The 15,363-nt window shown below is 34.2% G+C and overlaps 1 protein-coding gene across 1 annotated transcript; it reads right to left on the bottom strand.

Moving 5' to 3' along the window:
- Nucleotides 1-4,562: 4,562 nt before the first annotated feature.
- LOC149777939 (uncharacterized) lies at nt 4,563-9,351 on the bottom strand. The gene has a single exon (XM_089939048.1). The coding sequence runs from the start codon at nt 7,065-7,067 to the stop codon at nt 5,994-5,996; it is 1,074 nt and encodes a 357-aa protein (XP_089795174.1). The 5' UTR covers nt 7,068-9,351; the 3' UTR covers nt 4,563-5,993.
- Between the last annotated feature and the right edge of the window lie 6,012 nt (nt 9,352-15,363).

The raw sequence follows: 15,363 nt of genomic DNA, 5'->3' as shown, positions 1-15,363 counted from the left end.
CATATTTATATATCTAAGTTTTGTCCATGATTGTAGATTGTAATGATCATTTAGACAACATATTTATATATCTAAATTTTGTCCATGATTGTAGATTGTAATGATCATTTAGACAACATATTTATATATCTAAATTTTGCCCATAATCTGAGGATGTATTTTAAGTTAATATTCATTTGTAAGCAAAATATTTACTTTGATTTGAGTTCAGGAATTTGTCTTTTTTCTTGGGGGAAAACCCACAAATGGTATATCTGATGTATGTCAGGTGTTTTGCTAATATTTAAGTAAACCCGACATTGTTTATGAATGTGATGGAAATTTCCATTATAATAACCTTGGTAAAACATGCTTTCTTGTGTAATAAGTCAGGTTACATTCTTGTGTATAATGAAGAAGTAAACAATTCTTCATTCCTATCATCACATCTGTTCTTTTGGAACCAATTTTAGTTGTCCAATTACAATCTGAGTGGATTGATTCAAATGATTCTTTGGTTTTACAAAGTGCTTGTTGTCCTTTCGACTAAGTCTCTATTTTTTTTCCTTCTAAATTCACTCAAAGGCATTCTAGATTATATAATTGTGATACATCAGGATTGTTAACACGCCAATGGAACATCGGCACATTCAGTACTGGAATTGATTTGGAACACTCTCTACTTAACTTTTGATAGAAACTTTAAGATTAGTTGTGAACAAATTCACAATAATGTAAGCTCCATTTAAAGTTTCACTTTTGTATTCTAGGGAAATAAATTAATCGTTGATTTTTACTGATCATGATTTTTTTTCTCATTTCTTTCTGTTACTTAGTTTTAAAACCTTAGAGTTCTAACATAAAATTGGGGCTTGTTCAGGATACAGATTTTATTAAAAATTTTCACTGAAATTAAAATTTGTTTCGAGATTGCCTTAGTCCCTGGTATATTTTTCTTCACATACTGGAGAAAACGTTGGTGAAACCAACAGTCTTTCATAATGTCATTTAAAGTGGTAAATTTTGTTTTGAATCCTAACCATGAAGAGAGACAGAGAAAGGAAGGAAAATGCAATTGATAGACAGGCGGTGCACACATGCCCCTCCTTTACATACAGATTAGCATTTTTATGTTACTGGAAATATTAGGTTAGTACCCCCATTCTAAAAAATGAAGTAAATCAACATTTTCCTCATTTTGAGATTTCTAAAAATGTGCAATGGCATAGAGAGCATTGCACTTTATTGTTACAATAGTAATAACAGGGTGATGATTATATTGTTACAGTACCGTTTTATTTTTTTATAAAAAATCGTGATTCTTCTTTGGTGCGAAATAGTTTGTCAACTTTTCTACGGTGGTTGTATAATCTTTTCCTGTTTCTTGGAGGGTTTCAAAAATGTCATTTACTTCCTCTCCTGCATAGTGTAAAAGCAATGCACGTCCACGTTTTGTGTCTGATGTCTATTCCAATGAGAAAGTTATCAAGTCGTTTCATCTTCTCCTTTCATCGAACATCAGGTGCGTTTTTATGGACTGAAAATGATGGGGAATTGGGCAAACTTGCTGCCATTATTAGAGATATAGACTTTCACTACAAGAATACAACACGGCAGCAGGCCTACATATAATAATTCTCTAAGTAGAATGACACAACTGTTTTTATTTTTCTCATGTTATCCTTAGCTTTTCAGCTATATCCTTGTCGGCATTGTAATGTTTGGGTTTTGTAATGAGAGAGGAAAAGACCTGTTTCTACAAACACATGTTTATTCCATAGTATACAAGCTATAACTGACTTGCTTGTCATACCTACATCTAGCACCCTATCAGTCAGTCTTATCTCAGATCTCTAAGATGCTGATTCAGCATTGTGAAACTATATTACCATATAGCACTGGTTCTAGAACACTACAAAATCCGATTCACGTAATAATTCAAATCGCAGAGATCAACCGAAACGGTTAATTGCTAAAAATAGCACGCCAATGTATGGCCCACAGACTCGGCTGCACGTCTCGAAATGGAACACATAAAACTTTGATGTCAGGACTGCTGCTTAAACCTGAGCATGCACATTTACTAGTTCCAACAACAAAAATGGCTGCTCCTAGGAAGGTACGAATGTTTTCAGTTCTTTAATAAAATTTTAGAAATATTTTACCGTTGTGACATAGTTTGTTAATAAACCTTTAAAAAGTGTTGCCATTTCTACACATTGCTTTAGAATTTGCACTTTTATAGAAGAAATACGCTCTCATGAATTGGAATGTTTGCAAGAACACATTAGTGGGGCTAAGGTCCCAGTAAGGAACAAGGGCGCTTCGGACGTTAGAGATTTTGGTTTTTAGGCAGAACCTTCAGAACAAAAAAGCTCCAGTTTATTTACACAAGCAGACATTTTCAAAATATTGCACGCAAATCTGCAAATTCTCGCTGATAGGTTCAGGCTTCATTGCCAGTGTTAGAAAATGTTATTTGTTAATCCAATTCCAGCTGCTGACACCCATTAGTGAGATAGTCGGTGTTGAATGCCTACATGACCTGTGTGACTTGTACTTTAACTCATATAGAGCTGCTGCACAATTAATTAGTCCTACAATGGAAGATGTATCAAGTGATATTTTTGTTTTGGTGCTGCCAAAACAAAATTAACATGTGATATGTCTTACATTGTAATATCACGGTACCAATTGTTTGTCCATATACCTCAATGCTAATGTTTTGTGAAATAAATATACTTTCTATCCTACCACAGCAAGCATGTCACACACTGTCATAGAGAACAATGTTAGATTATCAATCTGACAAGAACAAAAATTGCATTTAAGAGAGATAACTCTTCTGAGACTAGACAGGGGTAAGAATTATCTAGTCACAACTTAAACGTTTTCAGCCATGTGTGCCACATTTGTAAAAAATAAGATCATAAAAATACAAAATATGATCTAGATAAGAATTAACATAATTTCTATTGTTGCCAAGAGGCTCAACATTTTAAGCCTGACAGAAAGTATGACCCTTGCATATTGCACCAACAACAGCTAGTTTTGTTGTCTATTTCTTAATACAATGTTCCTTACACCTTAAGCTCTGCAAACCTGGTATTGTTCATTTGGAACTGTTATACCTGTAGGAATGCCTCAGAATGAATTTCACACATCATTATCATGCCTTCTGCAGCAAATCAGAGAAGAAAAGAAGAAGAAGCAATTGAAAAGGCACCAGGATCTACTGGTGAAAAGGGTATTTTTCTTTTTGCACCTTCGCTACCATTTATTACTCTGTTCTCAGTTATTTTAAAAGTCATATTTGTCATGAAGGAGTTCAACATGAAACATTTTAATAGTATGTAATTATAATTTTTGTTTAGAATTTTATTACATGTCACTTTAAATGGCAATTAGTCACTATATTTGATTCCTGTGACAGCCATATTCTTTTGGAAGGTCATTATTTAACACACAGAAATACTTACGGCAAAATCAATTCTCCAGTACGTCAAAATGTTTGGACAAGATAAACCTAAAGGTGTGATCCAGTAAAATCCGGATTGAATGTCACATGCTGTGATATCAAAGCTATGTATGTTGATAAACAATCTCATGTTACCCTATCTTGGGACAATTTGACTGCATGCTCTTTTCATGTTTAGTATCTGATCACCGTTACAGTCGATAGGGATCAGCACTTTTTGACAGCAAGTTTCTTCATGACAGTTAAAGTGAAGAATATTCTATAATCAAGATTGAATAGATCTTGTATTATAAAAAAACAACATTATTATTAAATTCAACAATTTATATTTTTTCTAAGATGATTAAATGCACATGCATAACCTGTATGACTTTTAATGTAAGACAAGTACTATATGAAGCCTTCAAGCAATGACTATACTAGACTACCAAGAAAAAGTAGTCATTTGTGTTAGACTTTGCTCTCAGTTAGGCAGAAAGCAGTTATCCACTTTCCCAGATCATCTGCTTATAGGGTCAGCTAATGAGTTGAATTACATTCAGTGGATGAAACTACAATTTTAGGCTTTTCATTTTGGGAAGGAGCTTATTCAAACATTTACTTCATTATGACACATGACCATCACGATTATTGTAATTAAAATTTAATCTGCTATATAAAGTATTTACTTCATGAAATTCTAGCCATTTGCCTAATTTAATAAGGTTTCAGCAACTGCACGTGCGATCACCTAAGTTTCATTTTTCAGCACATGGAAAACTGTGCACTCTAGATAAAACTCTTTAATCTGCTGCACCTCATCAACCCAATCCCTTGCCAGCACACATACAATCCACTCCTTTGGTACATGAATATTTTTGGCTCCCTAGTACAATGAAAAGTCAATGGAGGCAACACATCTCCTGCTGAGGAGGGTGCAAGGATTAAAGTTAGATTTTTTATCTGTACATTGGATTTTTATCAATCTTAATGATAGTATTGTCGGTAAAATCATCCTTTACTCTTCTGGCCTTCACAAACTAATCAAACGATTTTATATTCTCCGAAGAATCTATAGACACTATGTTGGTATGGATGCACATAAACAACACATATAGAGTTCACGGATATATCCTTTCTTTAATAATTGCTCATGATGAAGAAAAGAGGAAGAAATTATAGCAATACAAGGTTAGTTTCTTTCCTTTTATTATCAAATAAGCATTTTATGTATCTCTTTTACTGTGACATGCAGTGGGGTGGGGGGTGCAGGTGAAACTTTGAAACGAACTTATTTCATTTCTTAAATCTTTCTACGTATGTCCTAGTAAATTGAGCAGTGCTTCCAATTGCATACGTAGCTCCATTCATCATTTGTAAACTCTTCAATGTTTTAGGAAACGATAGGTGCTAAACATCTAATGACAGATTTTGTTTACCCCAGTATCACATTCAGATTCAGGAATTAATAAAATTAACTGTAGATATCAATATCATAGCATAGAATGGTAGGTAAATCCATAATAACTGAGAAAAATATTAAACTAAGCAGAACTTCCAATAAATAACTGTAAGAAAACATAATCAAACTTTTAAGGCATCCTGTGAAAATTGAAATGTGACATAGGCGAATGGATGGCAGCAGCGAAGAGACCAATCCTAGTGTAAAGAATGCTTTGTAGTGTCTCACCTATTGGCCATCTTTAACACTGTTGAGTTTGCATATTACTTTATGAAATGTTCACTAAATATTTTGTGTCGTATTAAATTGTCAGAAGGTTATTTTATACAAAACACAATAACTTTTGCAAGCACCGATTTAAAATATAGGATATAAGATACTGATTTCAATTAAAAAATATACCAAAAGTACTTTCTCATGTTGACATAAGTGTAATGCAAAACTGGTTAAATATATTAAGCAATACCAATGTACAACATCAAACATCTAATGAGAAACGATATAAACACATAAAACAAGACATATTTCAGATACTAATAAGCATCAATATTGCTGATCCAATGAGTACGTCGGACATTGATTGAGCAATCCAACAATGGTTGACATCAGAAGATGGAGGAAACATTGCTCTACTTTAAATAGTTTGAGATCTGAATAACTCCAAAAGTCAATTTCATAGGATTTAGTTGATTTCTTTTCATATTTGAAGTAAAGCAGTTGCAACACTGTGTGAGTTTGGCAATTGGACCCAGGCCTTGTGGAAATGGAATCAGGGCCTTTTGATTTTTAAGTCACCTCCCCTAGGCTAGTTCTCAAAATAATTTCTTTGAGCACTGAGTATTCTTGAGTTCTGTCAGTAGTCATATGAAACACAGTCTATATACTAGATGTGTCATTTTAAGGTCAACTGTTTAAGATTGTGTTTTTTTCTACATGGCTAATTGTGGTAGATTGAGGTAAATCCTGCCTAGAAATAGCCACTTAAAACTAAACCCAATGTTGTAATCTTCATGTGAATGGCTTCAGTCTGACCTGAATCCTTATTCACTTTTTAAATCACTGTTGTGAATAAGTCTGATTGCAAACCTGACATTTTTATCTTCCTTCTCCAGTATGTGTCCTCATATGCACGTTCCTATATCCACTGTGACTAAATCTTTTATCACAAATTTCACACTGGAACGGTTTCTCTCCAGTATGTATCCTCATGTGCTCGTTCCTATATCCACTGTGACTAAATCTTTTATCACAAATTTCACACTGGAACGGTTTCTCTCCAGTATGTATCCTCATATGTACGTTCTTATGTCCACTCTGACTAAAGTTTTTATTACAAATTTCACACTGGAATGGTTTCTCTCCAGTGTGTATTCTCGTGTGCTTCTTGAAGCTACTACTATCAGTAAAAGTTTTATCACAAACTTCACATTTGAATGGTGTTTCCCCAGTATGTATCCTCATATGCGTTTTCTTATGTGCACTTAGACGAAACCGTTTATCACATACTTCACAATGATACGGCTTTTGCCCTGTATGTATGCTTATGTGCTTCCTCATATCATCAATACACCTAAACATTTTATCACAAACTTCACATTTGAAGGGTTTCTCCCCTGTATGTATCATAATGTGTTTCTTCAACTCAATACACACCCCAAAACTTTTATTACAAACTTCACATTTGAATGGTTTCTCTCCTGTATGTATCATCATGTGCTTCTTCAACTCAATACCCCACCTAAAACTTTGATTACAAACATCACATTGGAATGGTTTCTCTCCTGTATGTATCATCGTGTGTTTCTTCAAATCAGTACACCATCTAAAACTTTTACAACAAATTTGGCATTTGAATGGTTTCTCTCCTGTATGTATCATCATGTGTTTCTTCAAATCCGTACTCCAAATAAACATTTTACCACAAACTTCACATTTGAATGGTTTCACTCCTGTATGTATCTTCGCGTGCTTCTTTAAACTGTCGCTACTAATAAATGTTTTATCACAAACTTCACATTTGAATAATGTTTCCCCAGTATGTATCCTCATATGCACCTTCATATATCCACTCTGACGAAACCTTTTACCACAAATTTCACATTTAAATGGTTTATCCCCAGTATGCATCATCATTTGTACCTTTAAATTTTCTGTCACCAAATCTTTCATCACAAATTTCACATTTGCAACGTTTCTCTTAAGTATGTATTCTCACATGCTTCTGTAAATCATCACTGTCACCAAAAAGTGTATCGCAAACTTCACCTTTTAATGGTGTACGTCCAATGTGTATCCTCAAGTCTTTCTTCAAAGAACCTCCAAGAATAAAACTAGCATCACAAACTCACATTTGTATGGTTTCTCCCCTATAGCTTCCATTATCCGTATCTTTCAGTTACCACTAAAACCAAATATTTTGTCATAAACGCCTCTTTTAAATATTTTCTCTGAACCGCATACTATCTAATCTGAAATGTTTGGGTTTTGTAATGAGGGATGAAAGACCTGTTTCTTACAAACACATGTTTATTCCGTAGTATTTAAACTATAACCGACTTGCTTGTCCGACCTACATGTAGCATCCGTCAGCCTTCTCTCAGATTTCTGATGCTGATTCAGCAGTGGGGAAAGTTTATTACCGTATAGCACGACTTCTAGTACACTACATCCCTCTTTTTCTTTCAGTTTTCAAATTTATGTTTTTAAATTGAAAATCGATTCAGAATATTTCGAACTAGTCATAATAATAGTAATAATACTTTTCTTAACAACTGAAATTCACAATAGAAATTTATGTGTGCAATCAAATTTGCGTCTTGATTTTTTGTTGTTGTTGATAATGTACAAATGGGTAAACTTTGAACTGGGTAAAGTAGGTTTACAGTTCTCACGGCTTGGTCCTAATAATAGTCTGGATTTTGATTGATGGCAGAGTTCAAATTCACTACGTTAAACTAAATTGCCCTTTGATGAGACACACATGTTATTGTTAACTGTATAGATCAACAGAAAAGGTTACAGTTATACCACACTACATTATTTATAAGCAAAACATCATACAACACAATATATGACGTAAAACTTCTAAAATAGTTTATATTATTTTGAACACACATAATCCTTGAGGTAGTCTGATGGTTTTCTGATTCGGAATGATCTTCTTAATGCTAGGTTGGATGTTGGAGATGTGTCACATCTGTCTCCATCTTTCTTTAGATGTATTGTGTCATATGTCTGGTCAACGGATGGTGGAATAAGGGGTGAATTCTTTACTGTCTTGAGGAATGACGAACTTCTAGTTATGTGATGGTCTTCTCTTCTCGCTGGTATCATTGATCCGTCTTTGTTGACAACTTCGTATGGTTTGGGGTCGAATGGAATCGACAAATTGTCTTGCTTTTCTTGATTTGCTGGAACACTGTCTTCAACTTTGAAATTTGACCTCTTAGCCCTTCCAGTTGGATATGCATAGCTCTTCATCTTTTCCTGTTTCTCAATATCGATTTTCCTAGTTATGTTATCGCCTGTTTTGGTTTGTATACTTGGGAGTTTATTTCTCATTTCTCGTTCAAAAACATTTCGGCGAGAGATTTGTTGGTTGTTGTATGAGGTGTGGCTCTAACTGCGTAAAAAGCTGTTCATTTCTTGTTTCCAGCTTTTATGTTCAGCATCAGCTGCTTTGATTGATTTCCCAAATGTCCTCATAAACCTTTCTGCTTCGTCATTGGCTTGAGGACTTAAAGGCGTGATTTTCCTATGCTTGAATCCTATGTATTCTGCAAACTTTGTAAACTCTTGTCCATTGAATGGAGGTCCATTATCCGTTTTTACAGCTTCTGATATTCCGAACATTGAAAATATTTTGTGAAGATGCGGAATGACTGTTTTTGCAGATGTTGAGTTAATAATTTTAACTACTGGATACCTTGAGTAGTCATAAACAAGTACCATTAACTAGGCTCTTGACGGAAGAGTGCCACTGAAGCCCATGCTAATTTGACTCCAAGGGTTATCTGGTAGAAATGTCATTTTTAGCGGCTCTGTCGTTTGCTTTGGCGTTTGATGCAAGGCATGGTATACAACTTTGACAGAAATCCTCTGCTTGTTTGTTAGTACTAGGAAACCATACTTTCTCACGAAGAAGTTGTTTTGTCTTGACTATGCCCTGGTTGCCTTCGTGTACTTTCTGTATCACTCTGTTTTGTAGCCTTTTGGTATTACTAGTTTCCTGTTACACAGTAGGACAAAACCATTTGTAACTGGAATGATCTTGAGTTCATGTCTGAGTCTTGAAAATGTTTCCAAAGTTTTGTTTGGGTTGTAAGAATGTTTCCAATTTCCAGATTCTATTGATTTAATTACATGTTGAAGTTCCTGGTCCATTAAAGGAACCGTTCGAATTTCTTCAACGGTCATGGCTTTGGGTACAGCACTGACGAACATGAATTGAACATAAGCTTTTACAACTTCAGAATGTTTACAGGATTCAGTTCCAGCCTTGGGATGTCGTGAAATGTAATACGCTGCATTTGTTTTACCTGGCTTGCATACTACTTTGAAACCGTGTGCTGTAATCTCAATCTCCATCTCTCGATTCTTGCAAGGGGTCGTGATTTTGGATTGTTGAAAATGACTTCCAGGGGCTTGTGGTCACTAATTAGCTTAAACGTATGACCGAACAGGTACAGCTGGAAGTGCTCACAACACCAGACGTTTGCTAGTGCTTTATGTTCCGTCTGTGAATATCGTTTTTCCACCTCTGAAAGTACTCTACTGGCGTAGGCAATAACCTTTCCATTGAGTTAATAACGCGCCTAGACCGAGAGGACTTGCATGTTTTATGAATGAATTTTACTTCGTAAAGTCTAAGTTAATCCGTTTCTCAATTCCGAGAGAGAGAGAGAGAGAGAGAGAGAGAGAGAGAGAGAGAGAAGAGAAAGGAAGAAGTTCAAGTCATTGATGTAGTGTCACTCGATGATGAAGACGTGACTACATTCTTGGGGAATTGAAGGTACTCGGGATCGAGCTGCAAAAGACAGAGCCTGCTTGAGTTTCTGGCTAGCAAAACTTTATTGAAATACTCAACATGTAAACTTACATTTCAATATCAAACTACAACAAGCTCAATTTTCGAATATAAGAAATACATATAAAACTACGATATTCTTTCACTTACCAACATCATACTTGTATAATATCTGCCGTTTAGAATGTAATACAGATAATTAAATATCGAGTAAATTCACGATAGCAAAAGAATCTAAAATTCAATATTTCAGACTAATACCGTAATTGAAATATATTTTACTGAATTTATTCTAAAAAGTCAACATATTAAATTCTATTATATAAAGAGTATTTTATTTCTAAATTAACTATTACTGAGTATGAAGTTGGTAGCGAACGTTGCTTTTACTAAAATCAATAATATAGTTATAAGTAAATATAAGTTCTTCAAACAATTAAACTTTCCGATACATTATATTAAAGAGTAGCAAAGAAATATTAAAATAATCTAATGTTTAAACATACTGATGTTAAGTTAGCATCTTAACACTAAAAATTCTTATAACACTAAAAAGTCTTATACTATGAAAACTGTACATAGACGGTTATCTTACCTGTAAAAGACAGAGCCTGCTTGAGTTTCTGGCTAGCAAAACTGGTGTCGACCCGCGGCTGGGCTTAATATACCCGCTTTCTTAAGACAATCGCCAAATATGGCGTGTTCTTTAGCTCTTGGCGTTTGGCCAGAATCTCAAAGCGAGGCTTCGTAGTCTCTTACAGATTATTGTCTAGGTCTATGTACATTATTACGTAAGTACTTCTGCAAGATCAGCACATTTGCCCTCCATAAGAATTTTTGGAATCTGTCTAGTTCGCTATTTTTATAACCTGCTGAACATACTGTTTTGTGCTGAGTCTGCGATACAAGTAATATTTTGTATAAGACGGTTCGTACTTGATCATAATAGCGCAATCATTGTTGAATAGTAGGATACGAATAATTGGATTAAATCTCAATATATTTTAGTAGAAGATTACTTTCAGTATGATTTATCAATTTACTTCTAATACAATTTAATCAAAACTTACTCTTAACACAATTTAGAGGAATTTCCAATCTTATTACTTGTACTGAAAAATTCTGTCCTAATAATACCCTCCGGTTCATTTGAGCCGAGTCCTCGAGGCTCAAGAGAAAAAAATTACATTTATAAATAGAAGGTAAATGGTGACAGATCAAGACATTCAATAATAAAATGTTGTGAAATATATTGTAAATTCAAAAATACATAAGAAAAACACTGCAAACACAGAATAAAATACAAAATATACAATGAGAAAAACAATGCAACTATTCATAAAATATCAAAAGGTACAATGAGAGAAGAACAAAAACACTGCAAAATATTCAGTAAAATACAACATTGCAATGAGAAAACAATCACTGCAAGGTACTCAGTAAAATTGAAAAATACAATAAGAAAAATCACTGCAGAATACTCGGTAAAGTACATCAAATGCAATGAGAAAGGTCACTGCAACATACTCAGCATAGTTTGAAGAAATACAATAAGAAAAATCACTGTAAAAATCACTGTACAATATTCATTAAAATTGAAAATACACTGAAACAAATCACTGCAAAATACTTAGTAAAATACAAAAATTACCATGAGAAAAATCATTGCAACGTACTTAGTAAAATACAAAGATACAGTGAGTAATTTAAAATACTCACTAAAAAAGCATCAAACAACAAAAATGCAATAGGGAGTATTTGTTTTTCTTTCTTCAAAATATTTAATAAGATTCTCAATATAATGGATGGAACATTTGACAATATCTGTTAGAAATCACCTTTTATTTTCTTATTTTTTTGTTCTTAAAATAAATGCAATAAGGAGATCATGGCACGACATTAAATAAAATTGCAAATAACGCTGACCAATATTAGTAGAAATTCTACGCAAACTACTTCTACCACGAGGCTTATTAAATAATTATAACACTAATATCAGCATGCAGTTCTTGTTATCTTTAATCTTTCTTTTTTGTATGTTATTTTACTCTTTTTTTGTTATTTTTTTTTTTTTTTATAAAGAAGTTACTCTGTGCAACATCAGCATAACATATTTTTGGGTGACTACGGTTATTATTTTGCTTCAGCCAAGTGTGGTGAAAAGAATTCCCGTTCTCATGGATAGTACTAGTGAGCCGATATTGAGTGCATCTTCCTATTGCATAGATAATATCAACAATGCAATACCAGCAACAATGAAGTAAAAATGGTTGCGAAGAGAAATGTCACAAGAATTTGGTATTAACCAAGAATAAGGAAAGTAACAATTTTAATGTTGTGTTATGTCCTACCTTATAACCATAACGTCTATTCACTTGCAATCAAACCTTGACCTGCGTATGCATCAAATAGAAATCGTATCTAACATAGAGCAAAAGTGAAAATATCATTATACTCGTAACACTGGTTGGTGTGGTCTAGTACAACTTTGAAATGGGCGTGTATTACCGAAGTTACACGTGACGTAGCAAAGAGAATGTATCGCCGTTATCGTTTCAAACAAAGTAGACGCAGAAGTTGGCCGTATGTAGGCCAATAGCTGCTCATGTCTTATGAGAGCTATGCAACGCGGAAAACTCGGTTTCGAGTAATCGCTCCGACACTTTGACTAATTTATCATTTTAGCATACATATATAATGAACAACACGACAACATCAATCGATGTTGCCTAACCAGGGAAGGTAGCACCTCTTCTGACTGGTTTGAAGGCATTAGAGCCGTTTCTATGGCGTTATCGCCGTGACACAATACCATAAGGTATATATTCATACGATTCGTATAAAAACATAACAGAAAACTCTCAATAACATTATCGAACCCCATTGGGCTGACACAATAAACATCTGCATCAATATGTTTGAGACGGTTAGGCGGAAATTACAATTCTCCCTAAGATATGCGAATACGGTAAGACGTTGTTATATGTGTAGACTACGAAACGTGTATACAGTGGTTTCAGATTTCAGTACGAACAGGTTTGATGTAAAAGCTTAGTCTGGAATGCAAGTTAAAGTCGGTAGGTTCATTCACTCTCTGTAGTGGAAACCTTAGCTAACGCGATGAATGTTACTGAAGTAGGTATATAGAAAGTGTTACTGTTACTAAGTAAGACATTAAATACAGCCTAAATTAGATCATTTTGTTTGGAAATATTTTGAAATTAACGGGCTGACCTTGTATTGTTTTGTAATTCAAGATACAAAATATGGTATAGCAAAAACATACCTGTGTGAGAATTACCACAGTCCAGAAATATTCTCCTTATGAAACGAATTCTATATTAAATGAATAGTAAACAATACACTTATTGTCTTTAATATAGAAAGAGTTCAAATTGTAAAAGTTCGAGTCACTATCACTGGAAAGGAAACTGTCGTTGCTACTGTCGTTGACTTGGGGCCTGGCGGAGATGTCGCTGTTGGACCCATGGAAATCTGTTTTTGGCATGGATAGATGTATTTCAGACTGGGTTGTAGGTAGCTCGACTTCGGGGCTGGACTATGTATAGTATGCATTCGACATGTCTGGAATTTCAGGTGTTACTGCAAGAAGAATTCTCACCGGCAACGTATACATTGTATACTTGTAATATGTTCGTTGCCTTTGTAATGTTTCTGGCGCTGATGTTTCAGAACAAACCCTTCTTGTGTGCGAAAAGTACGAAAATCACAGAAGAGTTGTCAAATCGTTCCGGAGTTCATGTAGCGTAGCTGGGCGGCGTGACATCTGATGGTCGCAAAAGTTTTGGCGCGAGTCTCTCTCGTGAATCCTCATTATGCGGGGTGACACTTTATCCATGTTATCTTCACTTCGTTCTATTCTCCTCCAACTTTTACGAATTGTTTTGTTCTTTCTCCACCAGCTTTTACGAAGACGGAGAGAGAGAAGAGAAAAAAAGGAAGAAGGGAAGTTCAATCCTCTTGAAAGAGGTGTCACTAGATGATGAAGACGTGACTACATTCTTGGGGAATTGAAGGTACTCGGGATCGAGCTGCAAAAGACAGAGCCTGCTTGAGTTTCTGGCTAGCAAAACTTTATTGAAATACTCAACATGTAAACTTACATTTCAATATCAAACTACAACAAGCTCAATTTTCGAATATAAGAAATACATATAAAACTCCGATATTCTTTCACTTACCAACATCATACTTGTATAATATCTGCCGTTTAGAATGTAATACAGATAATTAAATATCGAGTAAATTCACGATAGCAAAAGAATCTAAAATTCAATATTTCAGACTAATACCGTAATTGAAATATATTTTACTGAATTTATTCTAAAAAGTCAACATATTAAATTCTATTATATAAAGAGTATTTTATTTCTAAATTAACTATTACTGAGTATGAAGTTGGTAGCGAACGTTGCTTTTACTAAAATCAATAATATAGTTATAAGTAAATATAAGTTCTTCAAACAATTAAACTTTCCGATACATTATATTAAAGAGTAGCAAAGAAATATTAAAATAATCTAATGTTTAAACATACTGATGTTAAGTTAGCATCTTAACACTAAAAATTCTTATAACACTAAAAAGTCTTATACTATGAAAACTGTACATAAACGGTTATCTTACCTGCAAAAGACAGAGCCTGCTTGAGTTTCTGGCTAGCAAAACTGGTGTCGACCCGCGGCTGGGCTTAATATACCCGCTTTCTTAAGACAATCGCCAAATATGGCGTGTTCTTTAGCTCTTGCGTTTGGCCAGAATCTCAAAGCGAGGCTTCGTAGTCTCTTACAGATTATTGTCTAGGTCTATGTACATTATTACGTAAGTACTTCTGCAAGATCAGCACATTTGCCCTCCATAAGAATTTTTGGAATCTGTCTAGTTCGCTATTTTTATAACCTGCTGAACATACTGTTTTGTGCTGAGTCTGCGATACAAGTAATATTTTGTATAAGACGGTTCGTACTTGATCATAATAGCGCAATCATTGTTGAATAGTAGGATACGAATAATTGGATTAAATCTCAATATATTTTAGTAGAAGATTACTTTCAGTATGATTTATCAATTTACTTCTAATACAATTTAATCAAAACTTACTCTTAACACAATTTAGAGGAATTTCCAATCTTATTACTTGTACTGAAAAATTCTGTCCTAATACATGTACAATTAATTATGTTTCCTTATTAGGATCAAAATACGTTATTATTGTGTCACTAACTAGGTCTTGTTTGAGTTTTTCAAACGCTTTTTCGTGTTTTTCTGTCCATTACCATGGTTTATTTTGCCTGGGTAAGGCTCGAAGAGGCTTTTTGATTGTTGCATAATTTGGGATAAATCATCCCACATAGTTTGCCCTGATTAGAAAACTGCGTACTTGTGATAATGGAATACTGGCACTTTAATTCTTCCACT

The sequence above is a fragment of the Sinohyriopsis cumingii genome, chromosome 17, assembly GCF_028554795.1.
Source record: "Sinohyriopsis cumingii isolate HCF-2022 chromosome 17, ASM2855479v2, whole genome shotgun sequence".
Classification (NCBI taxonomy): domain Eukaryota; kingdom Metazoa; phylum Mollusca; class Bivalvia; order Unionida; family Unionidae; genus Sinohyriopsis; species Sinohyriopsis cumingii.
This window is presented reverse-complemented; position numbering and strand designations above follow the sequence as displayed.